Consider the following 19,384-nt stretch of genomic DNA (forward strand, 5'->3'; position numbering starts at 1 on the left):
TTAGCTATTTTCTTCCCAGCAGCTAACAAATTTGCGATTTATGAGAAAAAGCAAAAGAGCCAACTGAATGTATTACTTTTTGATTTTCTTTTTAGAGAAGGAACCTGGGAGGTTCTAGCACATGGTTTTGCACAGTGAGTACTAAGCGTTTGCTGAATTAAGGAGCTTTGGAAATAGAATGTCTTAAGCATCCAAAAAAATGTCTTCTCTATCAAGTAACTTTGTTTCTTAAGAGAGGAAGTGGGGCTGGGCGGGAGGGGGTAGAAGGAAGAAAGGGGTGGGGGAGGAAGGACTGTGTCGAGGTGAGCCACGGCACGTATGAACTCGCACATGTATTCATAATTTAATTATTTTTAAATGAGCCAGTGAGAAGTTCAGGGTCCACGACAGCAAAGATGGTGACTAGTAATAGAGAACGAAGAAGAGGGAAGCTCCGGCAAAAGGGGAAAGGGAAGCGCAGCCGCACACGGGAAGAGGAAGGCAGTGGTCTCTTCCAGCCCCCCATTCTCCCCCTCTGGAGTAGAACACGTGGTTTGATCCAGGCGGGTATTCTGGTGGGGACACTGAAGGAAGAGGGAGGCGTAGGTGGACGCAAAGGAGTGTCGGTGGCTGATGCTTAGGTTTGGAAGAACGGATGAATGCGTAACTGCGCAGGCGCGGAGCGGGCGCTACCATTTCACCCTCGCTGAAAAGAGAGGGGAATCCAAGCAGAAGCTCTGAATATTTAGTTGTTAAAGAAACGAGTATTTCCATATTTCCTTTTCGGTTCCTTTTATTTGTTTTCATTTTCTTTATCTATAAAGAGAAAGCCCATATAGAGGACTTTGCCCTCCAAATCTTTAAAGCTCTTTTGTGCTACTTCTCTCATAGCAGGCACAATGGGCGCGTCCCCGCCCCTCCACTCTCCCGGGAGGCGGTAGGGAGTCTCTCCCACCCCCCTAGTGTCGCGAATTGGCGCTGCTTCCTCCCCAACTCCACTTGTCGGCCCCCTCTGCCGGGCGGTGCCGATTCCCCCTCCCGTCACCCCTCCCTCCTTTCCCTCCCTCCCTCTTTCCTTCCCTCCCTGCCCGCCTGTAGCGCCCCCGTGGCCGCCGCCACCGTCCCAGCGCAGGCCATCCTCTGTCCCCTGCGCGCTTCCAGCCTGCCGCGAAGGCGGCAGCAGCGGCTGCAGCAGCCCAGGTGCCCGGAGTCAGCAGCGACAGCCGCGGCGGCGGCAACGGGGAGCCCATGGCGTACAGTCAGGGAGGCGGCAAGAAGAAAGTCTGCTACTACTATGATGGTAAAAGAGGCCGACCCTCTGCGGGAGGAGGGGGGGGGGGGCAGCGCACGCTAGTGGGTCTTCAGGTTCCCCTTTCACCCTCCCCCCACCTTGCACTCAACCTTGGCCTTCCCTCCCCCCCACCGGCGGGGGGGCGGGGAGGAGGAGGAAAAGAGACTGAAATCGGGATGGGTCATCCTCTCCTGCTGTGAGTGAGGGGTGGTCGCCTGTCTCCCTCCCTTCCTCCTTCCCTCCCCCCCCCCGTCTCCGCCCCCGCTGAGTTTGCAGGCGGGAAAATGGGCATCTCTCCTTTTCCCCACCTACCCAACCATCCCCATCCTCCTCCCTAAAAGTCACCACCCCCTGGGGAGCCCGCCCAGGCTTCTTTGGGGTTGGGGTAATGGCGAATTAGGCCCGCCTTTCACTCCCACTTGCATGCGTGGGAAGGAGAGGTTTGGTGGGAGTGACGAGAAGTGCATCCTATTTTCACCGTCACCCCCGAAATTATGGTTTATAAGTCTGTATGGGAGATGTTCACACAAAGCGGTGCATCCCCCTGGAGCCCGAGCCCCGCCTTCTCTCCCCTTCCCCCCATCAGCCCCTTTCTCTTTTCCTTCCCCTCCCCTCTCCGTACTCCCTCCTCCTCCCTTTCTCCCTCCTTCTGGCTCCTTCTCTTACCCACCTTAATGCATCCACTGCAGAAGGTGGAAGAGTTTTCCCCAAATCCTAAGGCCAGGGTAGGATTACCGCAAATATTCGTGTTAAGGAATGATCTTTTTCCTTTGCCTTTGTCCATCCGGTTTATGGAGCCCCACGTTCTCAGGGCCAGTGGGATAGAGAGCCCCCTTCTTCTACTTCGGTTTCAATGTCATCGTTTTTGGCGATTAAAACCAAGGGTTTTTAGTCAGGATTTTTTTTTTTTAAACTTTGAGACTTTCAGTGTAGTGATTAATATAGAATTAAGAGAAACGGGAGGTGACTGGGGGACGTGGAGGTATTTGTTGCTACTTGTGTTTGGAAATCAGACCTGACGGGGCCTGGCCTTGGTGAAGCTTCTGTCTATCTCTGCCGTGCCAAGTTAGACGTGGTTGCCGCCCACTTCTTTGTTGCTCTTTGTTCAACTAGGGGTGGGTGTGTGTTGGGGGGGGGGTGAGGGGAGAAGCATTGTTCGAAAACCCCTGGTTTAGGAGTTTTTAATGCCCCTTTGGAACATTTGATATAGGTAGAATTAGAATCCTGGTGAAGGAAGAAGCATTCTGCAGCAATTCAGAAGTGATACGTTATTGCAGGTAAACGATCTGATTATTCGCTCCACTGGTACACGTTCACAATCCTTCTGTATTCTTGTTAGAAGCTCTTTAGAAATGGATGTGGCTGAAAAAAAAAATCACCCTGTGGCCAACTTGGTGAAGAGCTTCCACTGACACCTTTTTCCCCCTTAAGTGTAGTGGGACTTGCTAACACTTGTGTTGCGCTAGTGAACCCTGAAGTTATCTCCACAACATAATGAGACATCAGAGTAGGGCCTGAGTGGAGAGGGTGCAGATATTTTCTAAGTTAGTGGAACAAATTATGCTAAAGGAAAAAATCCCAAATTCTAGCAAAGAAATTAGACATCTTGGCCTGATGTGCCTTTGAAAATTTGTCTGAAATTAACTCAGAAGCTTCCCTTTATAAGCCAACCTTTCCCTAAATTTGATAAGGTACCTTTTGGAAGGGACCTTATAAAGTCATCTGTCCCAACTTGGAATCATAGATAGTCATACCAAAAAATAGATGTTGATGATTTGCCTTTGGACTTTTATTTAAAGCAATACTACATCTTTCTAGTGAAAATAACATAATTTTTCTTTTGCCTGTTTTATTAACCCCCAAAATGGCCTTTTATCGAATGATGTAATATTTTGTGGGGATTTTGTTTTATGACTGAGAATAAAACAATAGTTTTGTTTTTGTTAGAAATATACTTTCTAGGAGGCTTAATTATTTAAATTGTTTAAAAGTTGAATATGGGGCTTAAGGTGTCTTAGTAAGCCTTATAATTCACTTTTTGAACATGTTTTGGGGTTCCATAAAATCTTTTGGTTTTTTTTTTAACCAAAATAGACTTTATTTATATTAGCAAATGATTCTTTTTATTTAAATATAGTTTTAGAGCACTCTCTTTTAAATTGATGTTGTAAGGGAAGGTCTGAAGTGATCAGGGAAACCTGATCCACAGAATGCTTCAAACAGCTGTTAGCCGGTCTTGGCAGTGAATTGTAGGCTCTGAATGGAGTAAACCAGCCTGTACTTTTTCTTCTGGTTTTAGTAGCATCTGTGGTATCCAAGGGAGAAACTTAGTCTCTTCTTTTCCCTTGGTAGCACTCTCTCTTTGTAACTTAGCATATTTGTGTACCTAATGTATCCCTCTTAGTAGAATGTAAGGTCCTTGAGATCTGGGACTTTTTTTTTTAATCACCAGCCTGCATATAGTAAGTGTTTTAGAACTGAATTGACCCTTCTAGAGCTCTGAAGATTTTGAATTATGGTGCCTACAATATGGTGAATATATCCAGTTTTTTTTTTGTTTGTGGGAGGGCAAGTAGTCCTAGGTGAAATGATGAAATAGAAACAATGAGAATAGCAATACAAGTTGACTTCGTCAGCATTTCTTTATTGTGGACCACTTTAATTATCTTACTGTGCTAAGGTCTGCCATCAAAGTTTTTAGTGACATATTCTGAAGATCATTAGACTAAATGCTTTATGTGACACTGGTCTCTCCTCTCTTCCCCAAGTCTGACAACATCTTACTTTTTTTCCAGCCTTATCAAATTCCTCCAGACACTTTAGTCAACGAAACCCAACTACTCCCTGTCCCAGGAAGAAACTCTTCTGCTTTTTTGCTTCTTCAGTTAATGGAACCACCAAGAGTATCATCTCTTTTTCACCTGTTTTAAAACAGTGGCACTCAGATGCCTTTCCTTAGAAGGGCTTTCCCCCTAACCCTCTGAACTCAGCTGGCATTTGCATTCTGAAATGGATTTCTTATATATCACACAGTTAACTGTTTTATCTAAACTTTGGCTCATTTGTCTGGCATGAAGAGCATAGCCATTAATGCAGTGGATGCTCAATGTTTGGGTTGAATTGATTTACTTCTCATGTGGGACTCTTTTTAATCTATGTTCTTAACTTGCCTACCTTTAACTACCTTGATATATTAGTAAATTATATATTACTTCCCTTACTCTGCATTCTAGTTAAACTGGTCTACTTATCATCCCTGAAGACATTCCATCATATACCATCTCCCTCCCATTGCAAAGACTGATCCAAATTATATTCTTTCTTCCCTTCAGACTTTTAGAATCTCTAGATTTTCTTTTTTTTTTAATTTTTAAATTAATTTGTTTGTTTCCTTTTAGTTTATCAGATTCAATTCCACAATTCCTTGAGTTTCACCCTCTGTCCCCCTTCCCCCCATGGTGGCAAATAGTCAAGTATAGGATCTGTAAATGCTTTCACATTATACATTAGTCAGGTTATAAAGATGGATTGTATCAGATGGAATGAAAAATGGTAAAGAAGACATAAAACCCAACAAGAGAAGGAAAAAGATCAGGTATTTTGCTTCCACCTGGATATAAATTCAGTTCTTTCTCTGGATGCACACATCTCTCTCCATCATGAGTCATTTGGGATTGACTTATATCACTGCGTTGCTGAGAAGAGTCCAGTCCACCAAAGTTGGTCATCACACATACGTTGTGTCTGTAATTGTGTACGAATTTCTCCTGGTTCTACTGTTCTCACTTAGCATCAATTCGTATAAGCCTCTCCAGGTAAATATGAAGTCCATCTGCTCCTCGTTTCTTATAGCACAGTAGTATTCCACAACATGCATATACCACAAATTGTTCAGCCATTCCCCAATTGATGGGTACCCCCTTAATTTCTAATTCTTTGCCACCACAAAAAGAGCTGCTATAAACATTTTTGTACACATGGGTCTTCCTCCCACTTCTATGATCTCTTTGGGATATAACCCTAGGAGTGGTATTGCTGGGTCAAAGGATATGAAAGTATTTATAGCCCTTTGGGCATAATTCCATATTGCTCTCCTGAAAGGCTGGATCAGTTCACAACTCCACCAGCAATGCCTTAGTGTTCCAATTTGCCCACAACCTCTCCAGCATTTGTCATTTTCCTGTTTTGTCATCTTAGCCAATCTGACTGGTGAGATGTGGTACCTCAGAGTTGTTTTGATTTGCATTTCTCTAATCAATAGTGATTTAGAGCATTTCTTCATGTGCTTATAGATAACTTTAATTTCTTTCTCTGAAAATTACCTGTTCATATCCTTTGACCATTTATCAATTGGGGAATGACTTATATTCTTATAAATTTGACTAAATTCTCTGTATATTTTAGAAATGAGACCTTTGTCAGAGACATAGGTTGTAAAGATTCTTTCCCAATTTCCCACCTCCCTCTTAATCTTGGTTACATCGGCTTTGTTTATAGAGAAGCTTTTCAATTTCATGTAGTCAAAATTATCCATTTTACATTTTACAATGTTCTCTAATTCTTGTTTAGTCATAAAGTCTTTCCCTCTCCACAAGTCTGACAGGTAAACTATTCCTTGTTTTACGAGACTGCTTACAGTATCAACCTTTATACCTAGATCATGCACCCATTTACACTTGATTCTTTCAGAGCCCAATCCAAGAACCAGCTCCTACATGAAACTTTTCCTAACCCCGTTGTTCCCCCATTAGCTTGTATATGTTTTATATTTGTGTTTCCCTGTTGTTTCCTCCATACAGTGTAAGATCCTACACAGTAGGGTCTGATTTTATCTATGTGCCAGTGTTGCCACATAGCAGGTACTTAGTAAATGCTTAAGAGTTGATTGATTTTCTTTTAGAGTACTATATTTAGATAAGCTTTTACTGTCACACATTCTGAATTTTATCTTTGAAAACGAATTGAGTCTCTCTTGTATTTTTGAGCCTTTTTTGGCTATCAATTTGGCAGTGATATCTTTGAGTTTGATAACTTTATTATGTTTATAATCATTAGCATTACTTAATAATCTTAATCCCTCTCCTTCCTGTACATGGTGCTGAGTTCTGTGTAATAAATATAAATGTTTTCCATGTCTTCAAGAACCTTACAATTAGATAACATATGTTAGGGAAGGATTTTTACCAAATTTCAAAAGACCACAGATGATTGAAATTTGTGCTTCTCAAAAAGAACCTTAAATTTGACAAGTTTCACTCAAGTCAATAAACATTTATTAAGTGCCTTCTCTGTGCCAGGCCACTATCCTCTTAGAAAATATTTTCATGTCTTGTCTTCACTTTTTTTGGTGGCCTTTTAATTTCATCCTCTTCATTTTAAAACTCAGAATGACAAAGTAGTAGGAGAGAGGAGAAAGAAAAGTAAAAACTGGAGATCAACAGAGCATAAAAATGCCCATCTTAGCCACAAGTTTCATTAACTCTGTGAAGAGCACCTACTGTGTGCAAGACTAATATCATAAGAGCTACTTTCAATAACAATATGACTAGGAAATCATCAGGAAGGAAAAATAGAAGAAGTTAGATAATCCACCAACCAATTAAGCAACATTAATTTATTTTAATTAATTTGGCCACAAAATACTTCTGAGCTTGAGATCTGTTTATAGAACCCTGAATGCCATTTCCGAGAGTCTTTGAGCATGGGATACCTCTTGGATGAAGGAGAATTCATTAAATTTGGTGACAAAATAAAAGCTTTAGGACATTGTAAAATGAATATTTTTGTGTGTGCATAATTTTAGAGGCAGAATAATGTTCTGTATTTAGAGCCAAAAGACTTGGGGTTAAATTCTGATTCTGCTTACTAGCTCTCTGATTCAGTTTCTTCATCTGTTAGATGGAGTTGATCTGAGTTCCCTTCCAGCTCCAAATCTATGAAATTTAATATTTTAGAATGAATAATATATGTCATGTTGTCATTTTTTGACCTAGAACCCTTATTGACATCATATGGGATGAGTCTTTAGAATAGTTTAGAAAACACTTATCTAAAGATAATAAGCAGTTTAACAGGAGTTTGAAATGAAGAAAAGCAAAGGAATTCTGGAAAAAAAAACAGGAGCCCCATATAACTTATTACTATGTGTGTAAATATACCCACATATTTATATGGGGGAGGAAGGGTGTTTCAAAAGATGTAGTTCTTAAAACTGCATCAAGACTTTTGGCACATCCTGTATAATAGCTATATACGAAATGAGATAACTTGCTATAGTTAAAATTATATTTGCTGTGAGAGTTTAAACTTTTTCAGTTGGTACAAAATTATTACTCATTTTTATCATCTTCCTCTGTCGTCATTACTTAAATTTACTGCCTAATGGGCAACATGTCCTCTTTATAAGCCATCTTGTAAAGCTTAATTTTGCTCATTCTGAGTATTAATACTGAGTCTTTTATTTAAAAAAAAATTCTTTCCATTGTACCCCTTCAATAGAAGAGTAAAAACAAACAGAAAATACCCTCACAATAAATATGCATAGTCCAGCAAACAAATTGCCACGTTACTTGGCCAAATATAGCTGTATCTGTCTATATTTTAAGCTTATCACTTTTGTTAGGAAGAGTAGGTGATTCACTTTAATCCTCTGGTTTATCATTCATTGCATTAATAAGAGTTTTAAATTTAAAAATCTTTCAAAGTTGTTTTTTCTGTCATGCTGTCATTTTATAAATTATGCTCCTAGTTTTGTTCCCTTCATTCTGCATCATATCCTAGAGGTCTTTCCAGTTTACTTTGAAACTGCCCGTTTCATCATTTCTTGCAGTACAATAATAATTCCATTACATTTGCATACCGCAGTTTTTTTATCCATTCTTCAATTGATGATGACTTTCTTAGTTTCCAATTCTTTGCATCCACAAAAAACTGCTATAAATATTTTTATATCATCCTTTAATCTCTTGGTAAAAGCCTAGTAGTGCTATAGTTGAGTCATAGGGTATGCATAATTTAGTCACTTTTTGGACATAGTTCCAGATTGTTTTTCACAGATCCACCAGGAGTGCAGTAATGTACTTAATTTCCCATAGCACCTCCAGCATTTATTATTTTCCTCTGTCATCTTTGCCAATCTGATGGGTGTGAGGTAGAACTTGAAGTTGTTTTAATTGGATTTATTTATTAATTATTTGGATCTTTTTATATGACTAATTGATAACTCTTTGAGAATGGCTCTTAATCTTACAAAATTTAATCAGTTCTTTGTATATATCTTGGAAATGAGAATATCACGCAAACTTGGTGACTTAGTACAAGAATTTTCCCCCTATTTCCTATTTTCCTTTCTACTTTAACTACATTAGTTTTGTTTATACAAAAACTTTCAATTTATGGAATCAAAATTGTTTGTTTTATTTTCTGTTATGCTTTCTTCTGTATTGCTTGTTTAAGCATGACCTCTTCCTCTGTCCATAGATGTGTTCCTTCCTTCAATTAGCTTGTCACCTTTTATGTCTAAATCACGTATCCATTTGGAGTTTATTTTGGTGTATGGTATGAGTGTTGGTTTCTACCCAATTTGTAACAAGTACTTTTCCCCGCAGGTTTAGTCAAATAGTGAATGCATGCTGTAGTAATTAGAGTCCTTGAATTTATTGAACAGCTACTGAATTCTCTTGCTTCTTTGTGTTGTATACCTAATCTGTTCCACAATTATCCTATCTTTAACCAGTACCAAATTGAGTAATTAAGTCTTTAGATCTGATACTAATAGACCCTCCTTCCCTACTTTTTTTTTATTATTGCCCTGGAAATTCTTGATCTTTGGTTCTCCCATAAGAATTTAATTATTTTTTCTACCTCAGTAAAATAATTCTTTGGTACATTGGTAGTTTGAATCAATTAATTTAGGTGGTATTGTCATTTTGTTAAATTGACTGGCCCTACTCATGTACAATTGATATTTTTTTTTAGGTCTGTCTTTCTCCAGAGTGTTATATTTTGGTTGATATATTACCAAATATTTTATACGAATATACCTACTATTGACTTAATACAATGATTTTTTTGGGGGTGAGAAACATGGCCTGTACTGGGATAAATATAGTGTGAAGCATCAACTGAACAGTCAAGTACAGGGCAATATATTCTATTCCCCAAAGCTGTTTCCTGGGCCCTCTTTCTTTTCTCCCTCTATTTCTCTCGTCAATCTCATCAACTGCTATAGATCTGATACTTTTCTTTATGCTGATGATCCTCAAATCTGTCCAGCCGTAACCTCTCCTTTGACCTCTAACCTCCATTCTCACATTGCCAGTAACCAATAGGACATCTCAAACTAGATGTCACATAGACTTCTTAAAGTCAATATGCCTAGTCTTTCTCCCTGAATTTTACTCCCTTTATACTTTCCTGCCTTCCCTGTTACCATTGGGGCTTCTACCAGTCACACGGGCTCAATTTTGAGTAGGTGTCTTCCTTGACTTGCTCTCACTTTAGCTTTCTGTCTGTCTTTTTTTTCTCTCGTCTTTCACATAAGCACATACACACCTATATCTGCTTTGTTGCCAAATCTATTCTGTTTTTTCAGTCTCTCTCATCTGTGTCTTTTTCTCTTACTTTGATACTACTACCACCCTAGTCCAGGCCATGATCGTCTCATGCTTGGACTCTATTGCATTAGCTTTCTTCCTGCTTCAGTTCTCCCCACTGTATTTTATTCTCTCCTGCTCTCAGTGATTTTAACTAAAACAAGTTTGACCATGCCAACTCTGATGTATCCTGTATATATTTTACATAGCTGTTGGTTTGTTGTTTTCCCTTTAGATTGTGAGTTCCCTGAAGTCAGGTACTATTTTTGCTATTCTTTGTATCTCAGGTGCTTAAGCCTGGTATTTAATAAATCCTCGTTGTTTAATAAGAGTTTAATAAATACTTGTTGATATGCTCCTATGGATATTCAAGGCTTCTAAATCCATGGTGAAACAGTTGCAGGGATATATGCCATGGTTAAATGTATTTATGATGGCTTTTAAATTATTTTTATTATATATTATTTCCATGAGTATTCAGGTAGAACTTTAAAAATTCTATTATATCACTAATTAATAAGTTATAAACTTTCACACCTAAGGGGTGGTAGGATTGTTATGAGTTGCTGTGGTTAAAACAACTGATGACCAATGATATGGTCATGACTCTAAACTAGGCCCATTCTTGGCAACTGCTAGCTTGGACCAAGGCATGAACAGATACTGTGAAAACCTTTAAGAGTCCAGGGTCACCTGTAATCCACTATGGGGCATCTTAGGAGAACTTACATTAGAGAGAATTCATTGATTTACGATCCAATTAAATCAGTTAAATAACTCTAAACAGGCATCATTTTGACATGATGTGGAGAGCCAAATAATAGAAAAGGCAAATTACTTTTCTGATCACACAGAAATTGAACTGTTTTGCATATCTTTTACGAATAGAAGTTTTCTCTAGAGGGCAGAATCAGAACCAGTATGTGGGAATTGCCAAACGGCATTTTTAGTAACATCATGTAAGGAGAAACTTTCCAGAAGTGATGAGGTATATGGAATGACAGTCTTCCAGCAGGGACTGTTGGAAATTTTGTTGTGAGGAGTCTTATTCAGGTACTGGCTTGACTATGACTTCTAAGGTCTCGTCTAATTGGTAAATGCTAAATATTTTTTGTTTTTATAGTGCTTTACATTCTTTCTTACCAGTTAAAGATGTCTCAATATGGAGACCATTTTTAAGTGTAGTCTAGAAGATCATTTGTCAGAAATCTTGTTTGGGGAATTTTTTTGTGGGTTAGATTAGGTGGGCTCCAACGTCCTAATAGCCTGTGGTTATAGTTCCTTCACAATGCTAATTTTGAAGGAGATTTTTTTTCTGTTACTTGAGTTCTTATTTCCTAACTAATTTAGGGGGGATTGGTGCGGGAGAGAGGAAAGGGGACTTCATAGTACTTCAAAATTTAAAGTTACTCTAGCAAGGAGGTAGAATTTTGAGATTATCTTTGTCTCCCCCTCCCCACCCCGAAGATACCTTAACCACTTCTCTCTCTGTTCTCTTCAAAAAGTAATCTAAATCATCATACCACTGAAGGTAGGAAAAGTGGTTTTTGAAAGATTGAGACCAATATACTTTCCTACTTGTTCCTTTTGCATCTTTAACCTTTTAAATCTTTTAGGCAGTTTAAAGTAGAATGTGATAGCTTCTTGAGGGAATCCATATATAATTTGATTACTAATACTCTTGTGATATTTTCTTTTAATGGAAAATTAATGTCTCTATCCTGTTTGTTGCATAGTAACTTGTACAAAGAGTTTGCGTAGTAAATATTTGTTGAATAAAGAATTGAGGAAATATCTCAAATCAGTGTTTGTAGATATTTTATTATTGTATATTTCAGTTGTCATAGACCTTAGGTGTTAACAGTAAAGGTTATGGAAATGTGAAAATACAAGGAATTACCAATATGTGATCATAAAATTTCAAAACTATTGTTTATCTTTCATTTCTAAGTGGATCAGCGATATCACTGGTGATAACTTGACTTGTTAATGAATTGGATTTAAGTGAAGCAGAGCTATGCAAATTCGGCAGCCTTCTCTTCCTGAGTCATCCAACTCTAGTGGCAGAACACTGAATGGAAACTTAGAGATCATGTATCACTGAGTCTTATAACCACTCTCTAAATGTTCATATTTGGAACCAGTTTTATAGTAGAGTTGACTCTAACTTGTTGCTCTCTGACAATTATGTAGATACATTGTTTAATAGCATTTCAACTATATCCTCTTTGCTTATAGGATGAGGTTACTGTTTGATTGAACTGACATTTCAGGGTTCACTGAATATTTGCCTTTGTAAATACCACTTTGCTGCTTAAAAGTACAATCATAACAGATCTCTAGATAATTTTTGAATTGTGGCTAATTAACAGCAATGAATGGAGTTATTATTACCCTTTTATTTTCATAGAAGGTACCTTTGCTTTCATAACAGTGACTTATAGGCTTTCCAGTCCCTGTTGATGGCACCCCCAGAGAGAGTACTGAGGAACTGTGGGTATATAATGAAGTATAACATTTTTTTAAATTTTCTGGCCTTTTTTTTGGTGACATGGCTATATAATATGGAAATGTTTTGCCTCATTTCACATGTGTAATAGGTATCATATTGCTAACATTCTCAGTGGGCAGGAGAGAGATTCGCCCTCCCAGAGAATTTGGAACTTAAAATTTTTTAAATGTTAAAAATAAATTTAAAAAATAAATGAAATTTTAAAAATATATATTGTATTGTCTCATATTCATACCTAATCTTGTAATTATATTTGAGATTAAATCAATTAATCATTTTAATCATTTTCAGAAGAGAGTTGCAAAGCTAGAAAAAAGAGAAAAACAAGTGCTAATAGACTCAAGGTGCTTTATCTCAAAAGTTGGCTGAAGCTGGAAGTTTCAGTTAACTATGAATACTTAATGAAAAATAATGTGTTAATGACTTTGCAAATCTTAAGGTGCTATATAAATATTTATTATTATTTTGGAAATACTACTGCATTAAAAAAAATAGATAGTTGTTTTCTAGTAATTATTTTGAAGATCATGGCAAAGAAACAAAAAATCTTTATTCCCAGAATTTTCATGAAAATATTTTATAACTAAGACATTTCAAAAGACTTCTTTCTGTGCTGAAGATGGATAGATGACTCTCAAGAAGCATTCAGTAACTATACTATTGAATCATAAAGCTTCAATCCATTGAGAATATTTCAGCAACTTGTAACACAACCATGTATCTATCGCATAAAATCATAAGCAGTTTATTTGTATAATTTCTTTGTTTCACATTAAGAAGTAACTTTTTATCCATTTATTTAATAATTTGAAATGAGTAAGTAGCCCAGAAACTACTAAAAACAAGAAAGGCAGTATTTCTAAAACTATTAAAACTGCTTTCTATGAAATGTATAACATATGATAATTAGTATACAAAGGCAGCATGACAGCTTTAGAATAAGGAAGACTGGATATAAGCCTCCTGACAAAAATTGAGACAAATAATGGAGCCATGACCTGGGCAGGTCACCTGAAGTCTCTGAGCCTGTAAGATTCAAAGTGGTTATTGATTTGCATTGGTAGAATGTGTTTTCTTTTTTTTCTTTTTGGAGGGGGAAGGTAGGGCAATTGGGGTTAAGTGACTTGCCCAAGGTCGAATGGCTAGTTTTTGTGTTAAGTGTCTGAGGCTGGATTTGAACTCAGGTCCTCCTGACTCCAGGGCTGGTGCTCTCTCACTGTGCCACCTAGCCACCCCTAGAATGTGTTTTCTTATAACCAGTCTCCCAAACCAATGAAAATACAAATCCTGAGCAAAAGAAAAGATATCCAATAATAGTGACTCTGGTATAAGAAGCAAAGAATATATTCTTAAAAGATGCACAAAAATAGATTATGGAATGTTAAGTTTCTCACTGAATTGGAAAAGTTAAATGAACTGCAATCATGTCACTCATTGTTGGCATTTGTTGTAGAAATTTTTTAATAACTTGAATTTGTAAAATGTAATACAATAGGTAATGACTGATGTTTAAAAATAGTATTGTTTTTTTGAGGGGGTTAAAAATTTGACAATCTAAAACATGTAAACTTTGATTCAATCTCAAATATATCATCACAAGATTGTCTATGAATGTTTGAGACAATATAATATATACTTTTTAAGAATTTATTTATTTTTATTTATTTTTGACATTTATTTTTTGCTTTTTGGTGGGGGAAGGCAGGGCAGTTGGGGTTAAGTGACTTGCCTGAGGTCACACGGCTAATAAGGGTTAAGTGTCTGAAACTGGATCTGAACATAGGTCTTCTTGACTCTAGGGCCAGTGCTCCATTCACTGTGCCACACAGCCACCCCTATTTATTTATTTAAGCAATTGGGGATAAGTAACTTGCTCAAGGTTACACGGCCAGTTATTTCTGTGTGTGGTACTAAGTATCAGAACCCAGATTCGATCCCAGGTCATCCCGACACTGGGGCCGGTGCTCTTACTCGATGCGCCACCTGGCTGCCCCTACCCCTATTTATTTTTAACATTTAAAAAATTTTGAGTTCCAAATTCTCTGGAGGGAGAATCTTTCCCCTGCCCACTGAGAAGGTAAGCAATATGATACCCATGCATGTGAAATCAGGTAAAATATTTCTTTATTATGTAGCCATGTCAACAAAAAAAGGCAAGAAAAAAAATTTTTTTTAAGTTATACTTCTGTATACACTCAGAGTTCATCAGTACTCTCTCTGGAGGTGGATAGCAGTTTTTATCATGAATCCTTCCAGATTGTCTTTGATCAGTTAGTTGGTACAGTGGATAGAGCTTCAAGCCTAGAGTCAGGAAGACCTGAGTTCAGGTGTGGCCTCAGATACTTACTAGCTGTGTGACCCTGGGCAAGTCACTTAACTCTGTTTGCCTCAGTTTCCTCATATGTAAAATGAGCTGAAGAAGGAAGGGCTAACCACTCCAATATATTTTCCAAGAAAACTCCAAATGGGGTCATGAGGAGGAGTTGGACACAACTAAACAAGTCTTTCACAGTTGATCATCATTACAATATTGCTGTTACTGTGTACAATGATCTCCTGGTTCTGCTCACTTCAGTTTGCATCAGTTCATGTAGGTCTTCCCAGGTTTTTTGAACTATCCACCTAGTTGGTTCTTATAGCATAGTAGTTTCCAATCACAGTGATAAGCCACATTTTCAACCATTCCCCAACTGATAGATGTCCTTTCAGTTTCCAGTTCTTTAGCCACCAAAAAAAAGAGCTGCTATAAATATTTTTTGTACATATGGATTTTTTCTTTTTCTTTTTTTTATTTTTTAGTCAGGAAGGAGGGGGAATGGAAATCTCTTCCGGGTATAGCCTTAGTAGCAGCATTGCTACATCCAAAGTTCATATGCTACTTAATAGCCTCTTGGGCATAGTTCCAAATTGTTTTTTAAAATGATTGTACTACTTCACAGTTCTACTAACAGTGCATTAGTGTTTCTGTTCTCCTATATCTCTTTCAGCATTTGTCATTTTCCTTTTTTGCCATCCAGTTTTTTTGTCAGCCAATCTGGTGGGTATGAAATGGTACCTCAGTCATTTTAATTTGTATCTATTTGTTAATGATTTAGAGCCTTTTTCTCATTTGGCAATTGACAGCTTATATTTCTTCCTCTGAAAAATGCCTGTTCATATCCTCTGTCCATTTATCAATTGAGGAATGGCTCTTTTATAAATTTGACCCATTTTCCTATATATTTTAGAAATGAGATCTTTATCAGAAAAAGTTACTGCAAAGATACCACATATACACATACTCCTTTTATTGATTTCCTTCTCATTTTAGCTACTTTGGTTTTGTTTGTACAAAAACTTTTAAATTTCTTATTAATCAGGATTCAAGATTTCTGTGAACCTCATTATTCCTTGTTTGGTCATAAACCCTCCCCCTATTCATTTGTCTGATAGTTAATTTCTTACTTGCTTCATTAATTTACTTATTATGTTATCCTTTATGTCTAAATTATGTGCTCATTTTGAGCTTATCTTGATATAAAGTGTCAGTGCCTTGTTTCTATCAGACTACTTTACACTTTTCCTATAGGCTTTATCAGATAGTGATTTCTTGCCCTAGTAGGTGGGATCTTTGAGTTTATCAATCTCTAGATTACTGTGTTCATTTCATATCTGTTATACCTCACCTGTTCCATTGATCAGCCTCTATTTCTTATTCAGTAACAAATTGTTTTGATGATTAGAGCTTTATAGTTAATTTAAATTCCCATACTACAAGGCCCCTTTCCTTCCATTTTTTTTTATCAATTCCTTTCATGTTCTTGATCTTTTGTTTCTCCAGTTGAGTTTTGTTATTTTTCTTCTAGCTTTATGAAGTAATTCTTTGGTAGTTTAATTGCTATGGCACTTAATAAGCAAATTAAATTAGGTAGTATTGTCATTTTATTATATTGACTCAGCGTACTCATAAGCAATTAACATTTCTCTAGTTATTTCAATCTGTCTTTGTGTGAAAAGTATTTTGTAATGGTGTTTGTTTACTTCCTGTGTGTGTATTGAGAAGCAGACTTCCAAATATTTTATACTGTCAATAGCTATTTTAAATGGAATTTTTCTGTCTCTTTCTCCTGGGTTTTGTTGGTAATATAGAGAAATACTGGTGATTTATGTGGGTTTGTTTTATCTCCTGGAACTTTGCTGAAGTTGTTAATTGTTTCAATTAGCTTTTAAGTTGACTTTAGGGTTTTCTAGGTAAGCCATCATATCATCTTCCAAGAGTGATAGTTTTGTTTCCTCAGTGCCTACACTTATTTAATTTCTTTCTATTGTCTTACTGCTATAGCTAGCTTTTCTAATGTAATATTGAATAGCATTGGTGATGCTGCAATCCTTGCTTCACCCCTGCTGTTCTCGGAAAGGCTTCCAGTTTATCCCCTTGACCAGTGCTTGCTCTTGATTTTAGATTTAGATTTTAGGTGTTATATACCATTTAAAGGAATGCTCCTATTTATTCTTGTGTTTTTTAAAGTTTATTAGGAATGAGTATTGTCTTTTGTCAAGGTTTTTCTGCATCTATTGGAATAATATGATTTTTTTTTGTTTATTTTATTTATGTGGTTGGTTAAATCCATCCTAGTTAGTCATAGTATATGATCTTTGTGATATTTTTGCTGTAAATTCCTTATTAGTGTTTTTAAAATTTATTCATTTAGTTCTTTTAAAACATCTTTTTAAAAACCCTCTTCTAAGAATTCTTGTTGGGCTTGTGTCTAATCTGCATTTTTCTTTGAGGCTCTTGCTATAGATAGCTTTTTTTTTTATGTCCTTCTGTTTTCACAGCTCAGCCTAGGGACTTGCAAGGTTTTTGGTGATTCAAAGGTGATGTGATCTGGAGAGAAGTATGTTCACTGCCCTCCTCACCTGAGTTTTATAAGCTTTTGGCCCAGGTTTAGGTGTCTTGGCTTATGTATAGTTGAGTTTCAGTAGATTGCTGCTAGACTCAGTCACTGTTAGCTCACTAAGAGCTTCTACAGGTTCTAAACTGCTGATTCCATTTTGGTCTTGGTTTCCTACCCAGGTTTTTCCACTGAAGGCTTGTATGGAGGGCTAAAGGCTAGAGCTGGGTTCCTCACTCTGCTCCTGGGTTTAAAGTCACATAGTTATGGTTCTGGAACTTGTTCCTTGCTCTGTCACAGTGAAAGCCTCCCTTGTTCACAACTATTCCTCTCTGTCCTGAAACTGTAACCTCAACCTGGGTAATGGACTACAGTGCTACCAGCTAGCACCTGTTCCTGTTCCCAACATTTGTTCAGGGATCCCTGGGATTTCCTTCTGCCCCTGTGCTTCCAGCACTAGTGTTCAGTCTTTGCCCTTTTGCAATCTTTGGGTAGTAGGATGCTCCCCACTACTGTTGCTGCTGCCTTCTTTGCTGTTCATGGTCAGCCCCCAATCTGGTGTCCACAGACCTCTCCATCTGTCTTCCTAAACTTCTCTAGGCTGGAAAAATGACTCACTGTTGCTTTTTATTGACTTTACCAGTCAGTTTGGCACGTTTTCTAGTTGTAGAGGAGATATGTATTGAGTGAGTTGTGCAAAAATGCTGACTCGCACTCTGCCATCTTGACTCTACCACCTTTCCCCTGATATGATTTTTAAAATTCATACATATATGAGTGGCTAGTTGTAGTCACATTGAGCATCTAGATTTACTGGAGACATTTTTTGAAAAATCATTTATTTTTCGGGGTTTTAAAAAAATGTATCAGATACTCCTTTTAACACAGCAGTAGGAACAGTTTCTTCCTGTGTATTTATTCTTCTTAAACTAAGAAAGCTGAAAAATCAGAAAAGGATGTTAATCTTTCCCTGTCAGATTTGCCAAGAACATAAAAGGCAAGAATCATTTTTAATATAATATTTAAGTTTCTCTTGTTCACCTAGCTGAAAATATTAACTAAGTATATTTTTCTTGTAAGGAAAATCTCTACAAGGTGTTAAGATAACTAGTTCAGTTCAGTGAAACAGTTATCTAAATAAGTAAGATATTAATATTTAAGATATTTTATCTTGTTAGTGAAAATTGTGGTCCTAGTGTAGCCTGAAACCACCATCCTCGTCTATAAACTGTTGAATTGAAAATTTTTTTTTCAAGTGACTTGATGAAAACATTTCATGAAAGTCTCAGATTTTTTTCAAACTAGAAGGGACTTAAGAGATTAATAATAGCATGTTAGATGTAAACATTTTAGAGCTCAATATAGGTGTCACACGGTGAGTCACTGAAAGAGTTGAGACTGCCTAGAGCACTTTCCACTCCTCGGTGGTTGTCTCCAAGCTTGGTGTGTCTTGTTTAATTGATGATAAAGCTGTGAAATGATGTAAAACTAGGGTATTATTATGTAGGGATAGGCCTATATAGTGATATCCTTTAAAATGCTTCCATGTAAACTATAAATTTATTAGCATTGTTGATTGTACTTATTTCTTCTTATTTCAGGTGATATTGGAAATTATTACTATGGACAGGGTCATCCTATGAAACCTCATAGGATCCGCATGACCCATAACTTGCTGCTGAATTATGGCTTATACAGAAAAATGGAAATATATGTAAGTATCACCTTTTCACAAGAAGATTCATGATTGAAAATTTAATTGAGCTACTACTTTGAAATGAGCACAGTTTTGACAAAATTAGTAGTATTAATAGTGGTGAGTGAGAGAAAAATGTTGCTTTTTCCTCTCCATCCTCAGCCTTCTTGGAACCCCTGGACCTTAAATAGTCTATCACCTCATATTTAAAGAATCACATTTTAATAACAATACATTAACTGAATTACTTGATAAAATGTAACAGTAGGAGGGAAAAAAGACAAAACATCAAGCATGTTTGTCAGGCACCAGCTTCTTTGTATATCCTTGCACAGAATGCTGAGGAAAATTCAAAAGAATCGAGAGTCTCCACTCTGCTGCAGCACATTGGCTAATTAGGAAGAGAAGCCAGAACCACAGAATTTGGGTTAGAAGGTC

The 19,384-nt window shown here is 37.2% G+C and overlaps 1 protein-coding gene and 1 long non-coding RNA gene across 2 annotated transcripts in view; both read left to right on the top strand.

Annotated features, from left to right (window-relative positions):
- Positions 1-1,029: 1,029 nt before the first annotated feature.
- The window catches only part of HDAC2 (histone deacetylase 2), a 56,328-nt gene continuing 37,973 nt past the window's right edge, over positions 1,030-19,384 (top strand). The window contains exons 1-2 of the mRNA XM_069077016.1: positions 1,030-1,279; positions 18,852-18,964. Of these exons, the coding sequence (XP_068933117.1) occupies positions 1,228-1,279; positions 18,852-18,964 (165 nt within the window). The 5' untranslated portion in view covers positions 1,030-1,227. The remainder of the gene's footprint in view (positions 1,280-18,851; positions 18,965-19,384) is intronic.
- LOC138152923 (uncharacterized) lies at positions 1,596-14,454 on the top strand. The gene is made up of 3 exons (XR_011166231.1): positions 1,596-1,995; positions 2,481-2,547; positions 4,066-14,454. It is a non-coding gene; the product is annotated as an uncharacterized lncRNA (long non-coding RNA).

This window comes from Petaurus breviceps, unplaced genomic scaffold (assembly GCF_028583685.1).
Source record: "Petaurus breviceps papuanus isolate PSGF00001 unplaced genomic scaffold, PetGlider_PUasm1.0 90977, whole genome shotgun sequence".
Taxonomy (NCBI): domain Eukaryota; kingdom Metazoa; phylum Chordata; class Mammalia; order Diprotodontia; family Petauridae; genus Petaurus; species Petaurus breviceps.